Source organism: Lepidochelys kempii, chromosome 4, assembly GCF_965140285.1.
Source record: "Lepidochelys kempii isolate rLepKem1 chromosome 4, rLepKem1.hap1, whole genome shotgun sequence".
Classification (NCBI taxonomy): Eukaryota; Metazoa; Chordata; order Testudines; family Cheloniidae; genus Lepidochelys; species Lepidochelys kempii.
The window spans coordinates 99,388,007-99,407,223 of record NC_136383.1 but is presented as its reverse complement, the minus strand read 5'-3'; the positions used below and the strand labels follow the sequence as shown (position 1 = coordinate 99,407,223).

Here is a 19,217-nt window from a genome sequence, read left to right as displayed (position 1 = left end):
TGTTGGGCTTCTTTGGTATTTTCTCCCCTACAGGGATATTATTTTTTTTATTTTGGTCACGATTAGCAAGCGGTTCAGCTATATTAGCAGCTATTGGCATTCTTTAGCTCAGTCCAGGTTGAACTAGAAGAGTGAGTGGGGAAAAGGGAATTTCTGAAAAGACAGTGTCTAATAAACCCTCTTTTAAGTATTCAGTGACTGCGGGCTCTGTCCACAGATGCATAGCTGATAGCGTGTACCATAAAAGACTGCAGGGAATACCAAAAGGTAGCTTTGCAAAGTTTATCTACATATTCTACTCCAGTCCAGCCCAGGAAGGGACTAGGGCTCTAGTAAAGTGGCCGCACCAAGACACACTAAACAGAGAACTTCTATGGCCTCATAAGTCTCCTGAACCTCTAGAGATGCCTCTTTGAACTCAAAATGATTTTAAAAGGGGAATCCATTACCCTGAAGATTTTTGATCTAAGTACACTGGATAGCCCTTCTGAGAATCAAGTTAGATAACAGACCAATTATTATATTAAAAGTATATTGTGATTCTTCAAAAAGATTGGAAAATATGTTGGTTCGCACTTTTCATCCGAACTGCTCTCTGATAGTTTATGAGATTACATGTAAAAGAGTAAAGCATAATGCAAGTTTCTCAAATCTAAGTGATTTACCATTAAGCTATTTATTGCTTTACCACATAATATAAAGTTTTGATTTATACCCAGCACATTATGGGTTCATATAATTTTAGTAAAATGTCACCGTTTCCCTCCTATATATTCTATTTTCCATGGGTTCATAAAAGCACAATTATTTGCTCTTAGAATAAACATATATTCTCATAGTGGAAGTGATTTTTAAAATTTCGAAGTTATTGTTGTCTTAACAATCAAGTTTGACCAAAAAGTGGAAGGAAATGAATAACTTCCATATTAGAACACCTAATATCAAGAATTTGCAGTGAAAAAAAAATCCAAAAATAAAATATGGGTCCAATGCTGAAACAGGCCAACCTCAAAACTTCAGGACTGGACCTTAAATTAATGCAGCATTACTGAACTGAATCAATTGTGCTGCAGTTGATGGACCAATATTTTTGTGACTGCTTTCCTTAAAATCGCCAAAGGATATTAATTACACATCATCAACTCATTTCAACCCAAGTCAAATGAGGTATATGACTATAATAGTTTACCCAATTAAAAATAAAAAAAAATCAGACATGGGGAAATTGAAAATTGAACTCATTAATTTCCTGCTGAGGACAAATAAGATAAAATATCCAACGGAAAATATATATATGCAGTACATATAAATAAGCTTACTCCTGAAGTATGAGATGGTAGTCCCTTTATTTTTAAATATTAAAACATTTATAAATATCAAACTAGCAAGACATTTTTTCCAAAATCTACTGTGGGAAGCTAGTTGGTAATTGGAATTGAACAATCTAATTAAACATTAAATGAAGTAGTATTTTTTTTTTTTTGGTTCTACATTTATCTGCTACTAATTTCATGGAGCTCTCTGACTTGTCATTTTATGAATAGGGACACAGGAAAGATTTGGAGAACCCAGGATAAGCTACAGAACTGTGACCCCTTCAAAGCATAACCATTCTACCCGTCTCCTACTTCCTTTCACTTCTCAACTCTTTCTCCCAATCTGCTTTCACAAAGGAGGATGGGAATCAAAAACTTGCTTTGAATTTTCGAAAAGACAAGAGAAGTTGCCAATGTTAACCCTGCTTCGGTGCATACAGTATGTGGTATTTTTTAATCTCACAGATTCCTTTAAGAGCATTAATACTAACTGTTTAATGTAGTAAATGGAAGTGTAGCTTTTGCATTTTGCAACTTTTCAAATTTACCACCTGACACAAAGTGGCCAATGTTGGTATGGTGGGTCCCACACTTTTCTTGGCAGGGGGCTAGAATGCCACCCCTTGCCCCTGGGGCATAGAGAGCCCCGGTAGGGACCTGGAAAGGTGGTGGAGGAGGGAAGCAGGGAAGGGTTCTGGGTTTGCTCCTCACTCTAAGCCCCAGCCCCTCTCAACCCCTGCGGGTTTCTTACCCTCTTCCCCCTTGTGTAGGGTTACCCTCGGTCCTTGATGCTGGGGGAGGAAGGAAGGTGGGGGGGTGTATTAGGTTCCTGACAGGGCCTCAATTGGCTACAGGTGCTCCAATTCAGCTGTAGTAACCTTCCCTAGTCTACAGGGAACAATGCCTTAATTAGCCTAGGGCTTATATATCTCCCCTTGACCACTCTCCCACTGCTCCCTGGCCTACCTGTACCACACACCTTAATATTTATTAACGTGGGTAGGTAAACAATTTTAATGCACTTGACATTGTTTTGAAAATATACCGTTCAGTATTTATGCCAACATAGTTCATGGTACTTTACACAACAGAGTGATTTAATAAACTAATAGTCTACAATGCCAAGTTGCTGTCAGCAACAGCCAAATGATAAAGTCTTCTGTTTTGATTTAGAGACAAATGGTGGCATCACCCTGATATCTCTGGATACCAAACAGAATGAGTTAAACAAAGCAACAACTCTCCTGCGTGTCACAGTTAGGTACTATACAAAAGATTATGATCATGACCTCTTTTAGGGCTTGGGGTAGAACAGATCACCATGTTAGACAGACAAGCTAGACCAAAACTGAAGGTTTTATAGATCAAAAAGATCACCTTAAAGAGATTATCTTGCAAGTGGAGATGCTGAGCCAGAATTAGAGTTATATGACTGGTATTCAGAATCCCAGCAACAGCATTTTGTAGCAACTGGCAGGGAGAGGTTTACAAAAAAAAAAAAAGTGTTACAATGATAGAGAACTGGAAAGAAATTCTTCAGTATCAGGAAGACTTGACAGATGCAGTCTGTAAACACAGTCAAGGGGCAGGCAATATATTTTGCACAGCAGGGTCTTGTCATTGCAAATGCTGAGCTGACCTAGAATCTAGGCATGAAATCCTGGCCCCACTGAAGTCAGTGGCAACCCCCCCCCCCCACACACACACACACACACATCCTACAAAACTCCATTCAGGCTGCATTGTGCATACACGAACTTTGTAGAGCCTCAAGCCTTCACAATCAGAAGGGCAAGCATTTAATACAGAAACAGCACAAGGCCTATTAGGGTTAATTTTTAAGTAAATCTCCATGCACTAGTATCTATAAATCTGCAGATGACAGAACTGTACAACTAAAACACTTGAATAGCTAGCACCAAAGAGTTATACAGAACTGTGTTGTGATAACATCTTCTGGTTTTGTGGCAAAGATGTACCCTATTAACCTTTTATTTTTTCTCCCTCTAAATTCCAGTAGCGTTCCCCCTGCATGTATGAGAAGACATATTTCTCATGTTCTATACCTTGGTATGGACCTAAGAAAGAAAATGAATAGTATAATGAATACTCAACAATAGAGTTTGTGCTAATTTAACATTAGCATTTAGCAGCAAGAACTCCAGTGAAGCCATTCAGGTTTCATACAATTTATTTCTGTAAGTTTTTTCCATTCATGGTTGGTTGCTAGTGCCAGCTATAAACACACACAATTTCTTTTTAAGATCATCCTGATATAATATTTGAAAGGCTGGTGTATTGGACATTATTAATAGATGCCAATAGTGAAAATGGACTAAGCAAGTAGGCGGGCCATATACTACAATATTTGTCCCTTTACTCAATTAATTTTAAGAGGAAGAGGGGAAATCAGAAGTTTGGAAAACAATGGAAAGACGACAGATTAGCCAGAAAAGCAATTTATCAGAATTAGAGTTAAAAATGTATACCACAGATGTAACCTACCTAACAGGCACTTGGCATTGGCCACTGTCGGAAGACAGGATACTGGGCTAGATGGACCTTTGGTCTGACCCAGTAAGGCCATTCTTATGTTCTCATCAGGGTAAGTTACTGTCCTTACTAAGAGCCATAACATCCCTTTGCATATGAAGACATGCAGAAGAGAATAAAACACAGCTAAAATTGTGACCTCTCCTAGGTACTAGGTTTTTTTTTCCCTTACAGAAGCATAGCGACACCAATATGTGAAAAAATATTGGGTAGTCTGACTCTCATGCCTCTGTGGTCTGTGCTATTCTGTGCACCAGCAGTATGGCTGGCTACCACTGGTTTCTCCCTCTCTTCATGTGTGCGCTCACACAAATGTAATGCTGCTTCAAGTGGCATTAAAAACTTTGCATATGTTTCTGCCAGTTATACTAACTGAACAGGGAAAGATGTGCCAGAGTAGCTTTCAACTACTCCCCTTTCCTGACTTTTTCCTCAGGGTGTATTTTTATCTCAATCATGAATTCACCACCATGGTGCAACTATTTCCATCTCACCATTTGGAAGCACCTCTCATGGCTGTTTAGGTCAAATTAAAGACAATAGAACCTATTTTGCCACAATCTCATCAGTACTGAGCCACAGCCACTGAAGAACAATCCTTATTTAAAATATCCTGAGCTCTACGCTTAAAGTTGTAATGCTCTAATTACGCAATGGCATTAAATAATGGATGATCCTTTGATCCTTAAAAGGGTTGATTATAGGATAAAATATCAAAAGGCAAAAAGGCATCATCATGACTATAATTAATTAGCTAATCATTGCATTCTTTAGGTTAAAATAAAAAAAAAAATCAAAAAAAATCTATAGCCACTTTTACTTTACATTCTCCGGAATTATAAAGTACAACTGGCTACGCAAGCTAAAGGATAAAACACACAAGTGATGAATGCTAGAGAAAGCACTACATTATGAGCAAAATATTAAGAGAGACATTTAATATAAGTAATAGTGGTAGCACAGCAGTGGTTCATGAGGCAATCGTTCAGTTTGAGCTGATAAAGTTCAAGAACGTTGCCGTAGCAGTTTACTAGCAAGAGCCCTGGATTATTGCTGAGAAAGCACAGTATGGTGCTCCCTTTATTGTTAGTATGCTGTATATCTTAACTATCCCCTTCACAAGCCCTGAGAGTGCTTTATTTATTTAGCATGAAGTTTGGATATTGGACGAAACATCCACTGTAGAAAATAAGGCATAAGAATTATATACGGTAAGTTATCAACTGGAACAGCATCTTACCATATAAAATACATGGCACTAAAAAGCCAGCAGTTACAATCAATCAAAGGATCATGTATAGAAGTTCAAAAGATAAAAACACCACATCCCTTAAATCATTCAGTGATTAAATCCCTTAAATCCCACATCCCTTAAATCATTCAGTGATTCAGTTCATAGTAGTTTAAATAAATAAAATTCCAAAGATCTTCCTCAAAGTAGACTAACTCTTATCTGATAGAAACTCAAATGGCCTAGTCTTTAAGGCATTTCAGGAAAAGGATCATCTTTTTTCCCTGTTGCTTTCCCATCAGTTCAACAACAGCACCACCAATCTTAAAAAAATGGTTACTAGATAATTAATGGGAGTATGAAGAGCTTGGTGTAAGCTCAAAAGCTTGTCTCTATCACCAACAGAAGTTGGTCCAATAAAAGATAATACCTCACCAACTTTGTGTCTCTAATGGATGTGTCAGAACTGAGTAAAAAAGCAAAATTCTAGTCAAGCAATCGGGTTACCAACACTACAACTTACAGGAGACTGACATTACAAACACGGATTTAAGCCATCCTAAAGCATCAAGCACAACACCAATTTGTGCATGAATGGTTTTAAAATAGAAATGGAAATTTCAGTAAGTTATGGGCTGAGTAAATTGATTCTGTATGTTCTATTTTTCACTTTTGCTCCACTCAGGAAGTTTAAGAAATCCACACTACATACGCAGTCTAAGAAACTGATGGTTTCATAGTAGCAGTATATCACTGCCAGAAGCTCCAGCTAAACCGATCACTTTTTAACTAGAAATAGACCTGAGAAATGAAGTTCTGATCTCAGTCTGAAGTTCACAAAGTTCATGATGGCTATGTTAGGATCCGGCATTTTGGCTCAGACTGTTCTCTACTTTTAAAAACAAGGAAAAATCCTGTAAAGTGCCACTGGACTTTTCTCTATCAAGTTTAACAGAGATCAATAAATCAATGAGATCTACTCTCATTTCAAGATAGTAAGATGTCTAAATAGCTTCTTTTAGCTCTGCAGTTATAATAAACCCCTGTAAGTCACTGTGGGTGTAGTTCTAGTATGGATGTGAATTCCAATATGACTAGGATACGAGGACACCCCTGAGAGTATTTGCCTGGTAATTACTGGGTAAAATACGGTCTCTTTAAAAGAGAGAGATTTTTAGAACACTAGAGCACTCTACTGGTTTCAAAGCTGTATTATTTATTTTCCTCTTCAATTAAATGCTGCAAGAAAAGTAATCAGAATCACTTGGGTTTGAACCTCAAATTGAATCAGAATGGAAGGATTACCTGTAAAGGAAGAAGTACAAAAAAAGAAAAAAAGTAGTACGTTTAAAAAGGGAAGCCGTCCTTCGTGATTTCCAAATAGCAAAGAAAAATTAGAGTAGAGGGACAGTCTTTCAAAGCAACTACAAAAGACTTCCTTCACATAAAATTCTTAATAACTAAAATGACTGAAATAGGCCATATGCCCATCCTGTTTTTGCACTGCATATTTCCCAAGCTTTTTCCTAATTCTGGACTCATGAATACTAGTATGTACGTGACAGATTGAGGACATTTGCTTCTGTGTTAAACTGTGTCATTTTGTTTTGTAAATCCCATTTGGTTTCAGGGGCTCTACTTCATATTGCAGCTTCCTTTGTGGATTAGAGCGTCCATTTTGCAGCAGGGGCTTGAGGCCTAGTGGAAGAAAGACTATGGCTGAGAAGCTATGACGCAACCACAGTGTTCAATGACACTCTCCTACTGGAGCAACAGGTTTGCTATCAGTAAGGCCAATAACTTGTAATGACTCTACCCAGAAGCCAACTGGGGGAGGGAGTAAGTGCCCAGAACCACTGGGCTGAAGCACATGGGCAAAAGGGGGACAGAGACTGTTTTTAAAAGAGAGAAGCTTCCATTCACCACCACATGCAAGCACAACAGGCTAAGGAGCAAAAAGGCAGGAATGGCTGCCTAGTGACTATGGACACTGATGAAATCCAAGATTCACAGGAGGGGTCAGGGGGAGACTATACAGGACTGTTTGTTGTTTTTCAACAATCTGTATGTTTTAGTGCTGTTTAAGAGAGAGTTACTGGGGTTGAGCAGTTCCCTTGCTAGGCCAGTATTCTTTGCTTTTCTGTCCCAGAGTCCCTGAAAGCTTTAATTGCAAAGCTCAGAGCACCCAAAGTGATACGGAACTCAGAGTCTGTATAAGCAGCTTGGGACTAAGGCAAGTTGTTGTACTGGTTCTAAGGTGGATAGGCTGTGGGGGGGTTCACTGCCCAAGGTTGTCAAATGCAGGGTCTGCACCTGGGATTATGCCTGAGAGACCCAGAGCTAGGAACAGTGACAAATCACTACCCAGATTCCGGGGCTTAGAAGCACATGGAATCCAGCATTTAGATCCAACTCAGCAGATTGGCGTCCTGTCAGAGGAGGATTGAGTCAGCTTGTGACACCAAGGAATTCAAGATGAAGATAGCCATGTTCCATCCACACCATTTAAACTTCTTCTAGTTAAGTTGTTTATTTTCCTTATTCTTATATATGATGCACTATATTCATGGAATCCCCTCTCTCTCTCTCCATTCCTTAAAACAATTTCCTTCCCTGTGATGCCAGAGAGGAAACTGTCTTGCCACTGACAAATATAAGAAACAGCACAACAACTTGTTTTCACACTATTTCAAATGACTTGTGGCTGATGGGAAGAAAGAAAAGAAAAAGAAAAGAAAAAGAAAAGATTGAATAAGTAAGTGAAGGAAGGGCGGCCAGCATGTCCCTTGGCCTGCGCTGCTTCCTGCACGGCCCATTGGCCTGGAGTGGCGAACCGTGGCCAGTGGGAGCCACAAATCGGCCGAACCTGCAGACACAGCAGGTAAACAAACCGATCTGGCGCACCAGGGGCTTTCCCTGAACAAGCGGCGGACCAGCTTTGAGAACCACGGAGCTAGCGCATGAATCAAAAATAATGGGGAGAAAAATGTTTTCTGAAAATACATTCTCAATATTCTACATAAATTTAACAGAGAGTCTGGGGGCTTTGTATATTCTCCTACCCTTAATAGAAAACTACTGAAAAACAAGTTGTAGAAGGGGGATCAAACCAGGACTCCAATGCTGCTGGCATAATCAACAGCAGATGCAAACAGGTTACAACACCTTGGACCAGATTTTCAAAAGAGCTCAGCAACCAAGAGCTTCCACTGTTCTCAGTGTGAGCCACTGAGTCCTGAACACTTTCAAAAATCTGACCCAAATTGTGGGGGCTGCACCATTGTCAAAGTCTAGCCTCAAATTTGTACACTTTGCCTTTGTAAATGTATCAGCAGCTTTGTGCTTGAAAGTTAGATACTTTTTAAAAAGTTGGCTGTGTTTCTTTACTAAAAACATCTCGGTTCCAAATAAAAGGCAGAGCTACAGTCACAAGCATTTTGAAAACCGCTTAACAGTTTATCCTGGAGGTATACATGCTGATGGCTCTAAACTTCCATTTGTTCCTTATTTCAATGTAGTGATGGCTTATCCTCACTTTTCACTTAAAAGCTTGAGGGAAGAGGCTAATAGAACACCAGTGCCACTCACTCGGAAAGACGTGCCCCCAACACTATCTGGATAACAAAACAGGATATTACGTTGGGGACAATACAGTAGGTATAGTGGGCAAAGTGCTACAAAAGTGTATGTATTTGACTGAAAACTGGAGTATGAAAAAATATAGTTTCTCAACAGCTGATGTTACAGCTTTAGCTAAAGACATTGCTTGGACTATTACCTTTGTAGACTCATGAGAAACCCCAGTCCTGCAACTTGTTTCATTCAGGCAAATCCCATACCCACATGGAACCACCCTGAAGATCATGGATATAAAAAAAGTTGCAGGATTGGGACCTAAAAGTATCTTTTCTGCTGGGTGAAATGAAGACAATCAAGATGAAATACATTTCCATTGCTTCTTGGTAGACTTTTTGTATTTAAAAGACCACTGGCCTTAACCTTTTTTTAAATAAACATATCAAGTTACAGGCACCTAACTAGCTACTGTGGTCATGACTGAATCATGATCGAGGCCCTAAATGCCCCACAGGCCAGCTAACAAGACTCTTTTCTCTTCAGTGCACCCTTTAGGACAAACCTTCCCTCTAGTGAAAATAAATACCAAATTAAAAATAAGATGTGGCTGAGATAATGAGTGGTTGCTACAACATGGTTTAGCACTGGGATAAGCCTAGTAAGGAAATGGTAAAAACAAATGAACTGGACCACAATTTGTGCCCAAATCAATTAGTTTTGATAGACAACCACACAAAATGCACCTGGTGAGTCTCAGACCTCCTTACATACACACCCCCTCAAGCGCTGCACATGCGTCTAGAGAAGGAAATTCCTTCTCAACCCTCAGTGGGCAGCCATATCCTGGGAAAGAATGGTGGGACCTAATCCCAAACATGTGATAGGTCCCAGCACAAACCTAGGTAGCTTCACAGAGGAGAAGGCAAATTGAAGGCAATGAGGGTACATTACAGACTGGCCAACCTTATTGAATGTCCCAATTCCTATTTGAAACATGGAAGCTTGAGTGGAAAAACAGATTTTAACTGGTAAAAGAGCAGGTATTGAATCACTCTCAAGTCTTTGCATACGAGGCTTGCTCTGACACCATCTGGGTTACCATGCATTCCCAAGGTGAAAGGGCGGGGGTGGAGGGATTGAAAGATTACAAAAGAGACTGTGACAGTACAAAAGGCATCACCCTGACATTAGGAGCTGAAGGGAGAAAGGGAAAAAAGCCAAAACAACAACAACAAAAAAAAACTGTTTGTCTGTGTTTCCCCCTTCCCCTTGGGACTTTCCTAACAATTCCAGCTAGCAAGAGCTCTGTGTGACACGGGAACTCCATTTTTCCTTACTAATATTATGCTAGGAAATATTTGTGGATTATCACTGGATTTTATGAACAGAATTAAAGTGTCAAGTTAGTACTCTGTTATTTTATATTGTTTATTTAATATTTTGTAGTGCACCATGAGCAACATTGATGAAGTCAAACTTCTTAAAATACAGACATTTCTTTAAAATTTAGCAGAGATACTATTTAAATACTACAGATAATCAAAAGGACATACTATTCATACTGTACTGTTTTAAAGTCCGAATAACTAAGCCATTGTATACAATACATCCTCAGTCTTTATGATTAATCTACATGTGTATCTTGTAAGCAATATATTAAATTAATCCCATCTCTCCCACAGACCTATAAAGATATCTGGAGCTTATCACTAGTTTGTTTTTCCCTGTTGTACAATGGAGGTGGTGACACACATTTTGCTTTTAAAAGCCCTTTTATAATGACAACAATGAAGCGTGATAACAAAGAGCTAAAATGTGACCATCTAAAAGTGGCATAATTTTCTAACTCACTAGTTTAATCATTTTTACAAGCATTATTTCACAAAAATGTATGACAAAATTTACCTTTTCATTTTTGCAGAGCCACACATTGTTCCCCAGAAGTAAAGTAAAGATTTTGGCTTTGTATCCTTTTAGTTCAAGGTATCCACTTTTCTCAGGAGTGACAGCAGGTCGAGTTTGAGAGGTATTGGACTGTGATTTCAAGGCACTGAGCATTGTATTAATCCAGTCAATCCTTTCATCTAAGGAAAAGGAAAAGGAAATTAGACAAGTGCAGCAGGTTCCTGGAACGCTGCAGCTTCCCCACTGTCCTCACATATATGCCCATGAAGGTGCTCCAGTACTTTTGACTAAGCTACTGTGTTGCACAGAAAATATCATGCCAGATCAGACCAGCAGTCCATCTAACCTGGTATTCTGTCTTTGGCAATGGTCTATATTAGATGATTGAGAGATAAGCGCTAGAATCACTATTCTAGACAATTCTAGGACAGAGGGGAAGTTTTTTCTAACCCTATTAGACAGTGATTGGCATGAAGGTGGGGGGTTTTTTTTTGGGGGGGGGCGGGTTAGGGGGGGAGGGAGAGAGATTTCCTATTTTAACTGTAGATATTTCCATAAGGGAAGGGAATGAAAAAGAATAAGCATGAACATATATCAGGTAAAGACTTAAGACAGAATCTACACTTCAGTAACTCCCATTGTCAACATGCAACTTCTCCAAGAATACAATACTTTATCACCTAAATTTTCAAATGTGACTATACAGTGGTGTTGTAGCTGTGTTGTTCTCTGGATATTAGCAAGACAAGGCAGATGAGGTAATCTCTTTTACTACGAAAAGAAAAGGAGTACTTGTGGCACGTTAGAGACTAACGCATTTATTTGAGCATAAGCTTTCGTGAGCTACAGCTCACTTCATCGGATGATACTGTAGCTCACGAAAGCTTATGCTCAACTAAATGTGTTAGTCTCTAACGTGCCACAAGTACTCCTTCTCTTTTTGCGAATACAGACTAACATGGCTGCTACTCTGAAACCTGTCTTTTACTACAGTGTTTCTCAACAGCCAGTCCATGGACTGGTGCCAGTCCCTGAGATCTCCCTGACACAGGGAGGCAGCAAGCCAGTCCCTTGTATCAAAAGCTTGAGAAACTCTTCTTGACTGGAAAAGCCTGAAGAAAAGCTCTGCCTAAGATTGACACGTCTTGCATGTCAACACAGGTTGGACCAATAGAAGATATTATCTCACCCACATCGTCTCTCAAACACGACTAGTGATTTTTGGGTGCCCAGCTTGAAACAACTTAAAAGGGCCTGATTTCCTGGAAGTGCTGAGAATCCAAACTATGGAAATATGGTCAAGTTCAACACCCAAAAACTGGGGCATTCAAAATCAGCAGGAATTTCTGAAAATTTAGACCTATATAATACTGATAATATAGCAAATGTTTCTATGCAAAAATATTTTGCAGTTTACAATCTATTTCATTAAGGTATAGCTCATTAAAGTCTGCATTATCCAAGGCATTTAGGAAATGCCTGTTTGAATACCCTTTACATGCAGTATTACGGTAACAGCTTACAAAGCTGCAAAAGCAAGTATTTGAAGTAATAAAATTCTACTCAGTCGTTTACTCATCCATTCTGTCCAGTTATTGCACAGGACCAAGATCAAGATATATGTTAATGGTGAATATTATGAGAGTTATTATTAGACTTGCCCCCACTTGTGGCAGGACTATGATAAAAGCTTTAACTCCACTTGCTTTGGGAGATTTAATTCAGAGAATAAGATATGAAACAGTAGGAAACTGATTAATTTTTTTTTCCAGAAAAAAATTCAGAGTTGAATTTTCAATTTATTTAACCAACTCTAATATGTTACAGCACCTAAAAATGTGTTGTAAGTCTAGATTACAGGCAAACAGACATTGTCCGTATCCCAAAGAATGCAAAGAGAGGGTGACAAAATAACAGGATGCAGATATTGGAGGAAGAACAAGGATTACAGCAAAAAGATAAGCAAAAAGTTGTTACTCAGCAAAAGGTATGTGCACAGCAAGGTAGAGCATGAATGTCTGTTCAACTCCATTCTTATGGACATCATCTTAGAAAGGGGTGTCATGAGGGATCTTAAAGAAGAGAGAACAGCAGCTTGACAGATCACCTCAGGAAAGGCGTTTCAAGCATATCTCTTAGAGTGGATGGTTCAAAAGATCAATGGGTGCATAAAAAAAGTATTTCAACATGTAGGTCATTGATGGAGCTGAGTTAATATAAAAAAGTTCTCCACAAACATTGTTAAATTCTAATCAAATCATATGCAGATTTCAAAATAGATTGGGACATTGTTTATTAACATAACTGTGGATACGTCTACATTGCAGCTGGGAGCGCGCGTCCCAGCACAAGTAGACAGATATGCGCTAGTTGTACTCGAGCTAGCACGTTTAACATAGCGTAGCTGGAGGTAGCATGGGTGGCAGGTCGAGCTGCCATCCAAGTACCAACCTGCCTGGACCTCTGGCATACTTGGACAGCAAGCCCAAGCCGCTGCCCACGTTACACCCAGCCACACAGCTATTTGGAGCACGCTAGCTCAAGCAAAGCTAGTGCATCTGTCTAACAGTGCACTGCAGAGTACATTTGCCATGTGAGACAGTTGTCTTAAACCTCCTATCCCAGTACGAAGACAGTTAAGTCTTCACAATTAATACTGCTCACATACAAACTTTGTGCATCTGGGACAAGAAAAAAAATGAATGCAAAGTCTACTGTACGCAGCTCACAAAATTTATTTCACGGTTAATCTCTCCTCCCCTCATTTTTAAATCCAGTTTTCTTCTTTCCCCCAAAAAGCATGGGATCCATGTCTGCCAGAGCATAATACTTCTGTGGAAAACAGGTAAGCAAAATATTTTAAAATACGCTCAATGCCCTGTGCCTACTTACGTCTTCATAGAGTAACTCTTAGGAGCATTTTCTGAACCTCCCTGAGGACTTGTCTACCCACCTAACTTTAACTAAAGTGAAGCAAAACCTGTGTAGACAAGCCATAAGAGAATCAGAGAATTGTGATTTATTTAGGCCCCCCTTCTGTTTATCAAGCTTTATCGTCTACCAATCCAGAAACAACAACATGTGACTTTGGTGACCAAAAAGAAAGCACATTCATGCTTTGATATTCTTACAGTGAAGAGTTAACAAGCAAGACTCAGACTGAAATATATTGGAAAAATCCTGCTCTTGAATGCTTTATGCAAAGCCACAAATGGCAGGAACCCTTGGAAATATCCCCTGAATATTTTTCAGCCATGAACAAATTCACGCAAGTTGTGATTGGTTCAAGAACAGTTTGTGCATACACAGGAAAGGTAAATTGGGTGTATAAATTACTGAATACTTCAAATGGCTCTAGTTATTGGTACGTACCATATTATTTGTCCCAAACCTACTTAGAACAGTAAATCAACAGCTGCCTAAGCTGGCTGTTCTGTCAAGGGAGAACTGCACATTTAAGAAAAATACAATTTGTAACCCATATAAAAGGTTTGTCATAGGGCACACAGAGGAACACTTTAAAAAGCTTGTAAATAAAAATTAATAGTTGATGCTGTTTTTTCATTATCCAAAGGCATTGGTACATAAAGCAGATTATGGCCCTACAAAGTTTCATGTTACAATGAAAATATTGTTGAGCAACAGTTAAAAAACCAAAAAACATCTTTTTAAAAAAATTGCAGACCTATTTTTAAGCCAGCCAACAATGTAAAAATGCCTGAAATGATTTGAGCCAAACCTGGTAAGGATTTTTTTCCACAGGCTGGGATACTGCACTCAAAATTATAGCCTACAGCAAATGTTTATAGCCAAGCCATAACCCCATAAAAATCGGAGTTGATAATGGAAATGCTGACAGGCTTTTAACTATACTGGTGCCAGTGTACACTGCTGTGAATAAATAAATAAATATATTCTAATTAATATTCCATTTTTATGGAATGGCCCAACTTGATTATCATACACATTGTAAGGAGAGCGATCACTTTAGATAAGCTATTACCAGCAGGAGAGTGGGGTGGGAGGAGGTATTGTTTCATGGTCTCTGTGTATATAATGTCTTCTGCAGTTTCCACAGTATGCATCCGATGAAGTGAGCTGTAGCTCACGAAAGCTTATGCTCAATAAATTGATTAGTCTCTAAGGTGCCACAAGTACTCCTTTTCTTTTTGCGAATACAGACTAACACGGCTGTTACTCTGAAACCTGTCAAGCTATACACACTTTTTGGTAATGATTTTGCATAATACTCTACAGGTTGATGATAAAAAAAAAAAATCTACAAGAAATTACTATGGCCTCTAGTTTAAATTTAACCTTATTCACTATCAAAAAACGCTCATTGGAAACACTGCACATTTGACATTAAATATAATCTACCAGAAAACCCAAGCCAGATTTCTTCGATCTCCACATCCAAGCCATCAACTTCACTTTGCTCTTTGTCATTTTTATACTGAACACTCACTCAGAACAGGTGTCTGAGAGTACAGGGATTGTAAGTAGCTCTAATAAATGTTAAAGAATACCCAGAAAAATTTTGCTTTATGCCATCTCAAAAAAAAAAAAAATACACACACACACACACACACACAACCTGCTGGAAAATACCCTTTATTTTTTTCTAACCAATACAGTACTTTAAACTGGGATTTCTATAAATTAAGTCCCTCAAACAATATAAAACAATCTGCATGTTCCAGCAGATGTGATTAAAGCACAAATTTGCTTTAAGAAAGTAGGCCTTTAATACAGACAGTTTGGGCTATGGGAAAGGCACTTGGTTCTAGTGAATGAAAAATTCAGGCTAAGACAACCTCTGTCAAATAGTCCTCGGGCTGAACTGCACAGAGGACTCAAAGACTTGGCCTTTAGACTAACTTTGGAATCATAAGACTGTAGTTGGGAGGTAACCTATCCATGGGGTATGGAATAAAGTTCTGTCACAAAAACCTACAACATATGAGCCCAAGATAGCTGGATCCCAGTGATCTTGCTGGAAGTGTGATAACATGCATACAAAAACACTGATTTTAGGAATGTTATTTACCTATAGCCACCAATACTATCTGCTAGCAATTGGTATTTAAATATGTGCTCTGCTTACCTTCCTTTTCAACTCGGAAGACAAAAGTCCTATGAGCTGTGACAACTTCAAATTTATTTTCCCCATGGATTCTGACTGTAGCGATCGCAGAGAGCAGGATTATTCCCTTAGAGTAAATTTCCTATATCAAAAACAATAGAAATAGTTACTATGACTTCATAAAATTGTAGGTAGTTCAACTCAGATGTATGCCATTATGCTTGTTAAGTTCACATATTAATTCAGTCTACTGCATTATTGATAAGTCATATTGATTACCAAAGAACTTCTGCCCCCTCAGAATTTGCTACATAACACCAATTTCACCCTTAGGTCGCTACCCTCACCTGCCCCCTTCTCAGAAGGAATCTGACTCCATGCAGGTACATTATCCAATATACAGTAAAACCACATTTTATGAACTCCAATTACATGAAACTCTGTATTCCAAAATGCCACTGGCAGCCTGACAGTAGACAACTGTAATTTACCCTAGTTTTACCAGTCTTGCCTATCGCTGCAACTTCAGGAAACATCAGCTACACAGATAAACATGACTCACTGAACAGTGTCAGGGAACTTTTTCAGCAGCCGTCAGCTTTCTCCCCAGATGTCATAACACCAGGAAAGTATTTTCCACATAGTTGGTCAGTGAGAACAGGAGATGCATAGATTTTACCTTTAGCCTGGGATTGGAATGGAGACAGAGATAGGAGGCACCATACCGCAGAATAGTAACAAAAGAACGAAGAACAGGGAATCTCCCTGCAAGCTCAGATATTCTCTTCTCAATAACATGGCAAAATGTCTGGGATTCCTAATACTTCTGATTTGGTGGGGGTGGAAGTCTCTGGCTCCAAAACGGCCCAAAATAGAGGTGGGGGAGGGAGAAAGCCTACCACAGTTTAGCATGACTTTAAAACAAAACAAAAAACCCCTAATCAAACAGCTCAAGCCATCCCTTACACCAATGGGACCATGGAGCACAGGTATTCAAGTTCCAATATGTGTGTGTGAGAGAGAGAGAGACACAGAGAGAGAGCAAATGCAGGAAAATCAGATAGGATAGTTGTATCTAGAACAGGCATGGGCAAACTTTCTGGCCCGAGGGACACATCTGGGAATAGAAATTGTATGGTGGGCCATGAATGCTTACAAAATTGGGGTTGGGGTGTTGGAGAGGGTGAAGGCTCTGGTTGGGGATGCGGGCTCTGGGGTGGGGCCAGAAATGAGGAGTTCAGGGTGCAGAAGGGGGCTCTGGGCTGAGGTGGGGGAGTGGGATGCGGGGGGAGGGTGGATGCAGACTGGAGATGAGGGGGTTGGGGTATAAGAGGGGTTCAGAGGGCAGGAGAGGGATCAGAGCTGAGGCAGGGTGTTGAGGTGTGGGGTGAGGCTCAGGGGTGCAGGCTTCGGGTGGTGCTTATCTCAAGCGGCTCCCGGAAGTAGTGGCATGTCCCTTCCCTGTTGGAGTGCTGGAGGGGGCCATTGGAGTGCACAGGACCCAGAGGGGGGCCATGCCGCATCTTCTGGGAGCCTTGTGGAGCAGCCTCCAACCCTGCTCCCTAGATGGAGTGCCGGAGCGGGGCCATGCTGCTGCTTCCGCAAGCCACGTGGAACAGCCCCTGCTCCCCATCTGGAGCGGGGCAAGCCCCAGACCCTGCTCCCTAGCGGGAGCTTGAAGGCTGGCTTAAAATGGCTGGCAGGCCGCATCCAGCCTGCGGGCCGTAGTTTGCCCACCCTGATCTAGAATGGACTTCTGCAAACCAGCTTAGCTTCAGAGCTTGGGTCTTTTTGAACCTCACTATGCTTGGGTCAGCCTGCCTTCTGATTAGAACCCAAATATGCTACTGGGATTTAGCAAGTGAGAAAGCAACATATTTCTGACTGGAAAGGGTTCAATCACTTTCCCCCAAAAAATCCTAGTTACAATAATTTTCCACCTAGATCTTTTTATAATAAAATTATCCTCTATGTCTGTACTCAATGTATCATTTTTAAGGTTAAATGCTGAGCGCCCACTGAATAGATTTTCTATTTATTCACTGTATTACTGATCTAGGTAAAGACATCCTATCACTGTATTACTGATCTAGGTAAAGACATCCTACATGTCTCACATTTTTCCCTTTTAAATACATATATATTCAATTAAAGCTGTTTGGACAATTGCAATATAGCGAAAATATAATGATGCAATAAAAATGATGCATTTTATTTCAAGCGAACACTTCTACAACTATGTGAAGAACGCCTGTTTTTGTAATTTAATCTTAGTGTGTCAGCACAATGAAATAAAGAAAAACATATCAGTAAGGCTATATTCTCTTTGAAAAGGGATGTTAACACAGTAGATATTCATTTGTCAGAAAAAATTGGGAGCAGCATTAAAGGTATTTTTACCTTTCACAAAATAGAACCATAAGGTAACAAATTCCAATAGCAGATACCCTTTCTAAAGGCACTCAGATATAATTATCTTCTGGTGTTTGCAGGCATCTACTGGCTATGCTGGGTACTGTTGCAGCATTACTCTATCAGATTGCTAATACAACCAACAACTATTCTTATTTCATAGTATTTGCTAAACTAACAAAACAATACACCTCTTTTCTTTGTACTCTGTTTCTCTCCTCTCCCCGACAGGTAACACATTTTGGACATAGGGACCAAGAAACACAAAATGCATTTTGCCAAAATTGAAAATGTACACCTCTTCAGGGCAGAGAACAGACCTGGAAAATTTTAATGAAGGTCACATTTAGGAACTTCTAAGGAACTTGGAACAGGAATTTATAAATGGAAAGACTTTGGTAACCCTAGTTACCAGAACTGGTGCTTTAGCTATGACTAGCTACACAGCTGCTGTAAGACTATGTTTTTTACTGGCAGATTAGAGATTAGAGACATCTATTCCTATTGACTTGGGGACTGAAAGTTCTTGCACTTGGTCTAAATACAAGAAAAGACAGGCTGATGATGGAAAGAGTTCTGCAACTAGAAATTACTAAAATGTTACATTTCCTCTCACCACTGCAGCTCACAGTTAAAACCATCCCCTCCAACTAGCCATAAAATAAAATAAAAATATTCATCTCATCCTTTATGTTTACGTTAGTTATTTTGTTGGTAACCTTAGATGCGTGTTATAAGCCGTCCTACGTGGGAGACTCTCTGCCCCCATGTTCCATGCTGCCAGAATTGCAATCAACAATGGCTCTCATACTACAGCCCCCTCAAAAAAAAAAAAAAAAAAACAAAGGAGGGAAGTGGTAGAATGTTCTCCATCACCAGCCTTCTACTTTGGAATGTTTCCCCTCCTTTATCTAAAAGAGTCCAGGTCTTTTGACAGACGGAGCATACGACAAGGAGCGTCTATTTACTCAGACTTTTAGGGTATATCTACACTGCAACGTAAACCCAGATTCAGGTTTGAGCCCAACCCCCCTACCATCCGCACGTCTGATTCAGCTCAGCAAGTACTCAGGACTAAGGGCTTAGGCCCCTGCTGGGAGGTGGGTCTGAGTCCAAGGCCTGCTGAGACTTGGGTCCC

The 19,217-nt window shown here is 39.7% G+C and overlaps 1 protein-coding gene across 1 annotated transcript in view; it reads right to left on the bottom strand.

The window, feature by feature from the left end:
• The window catches only part of ARAP2 (ArfGAP with RhoGAP domain, ankyrin repeat and PH domain 2), a 196,585-nt gene that overhangs the window by 125,652 nt on the left and 51,716 nt on the right, over positions 1-19,217 (bottom strand). The window contains exons 8-9 of the mRNA XM_073342319.1: positions 15,689-15,809; positions 10,582-10,760 (exon numbers count right to left, since the gene is read on the bottom strand). Of these exons, the coding sequence (XP_073198420.1) occupies positions 10,582-10,760; positions 15,689-15,809 (300 nt within the window). The remainder of the gene's footprint in view (positions 1-10,581; positions 10,761-15,688; positions 15,810-19,217) is intronic.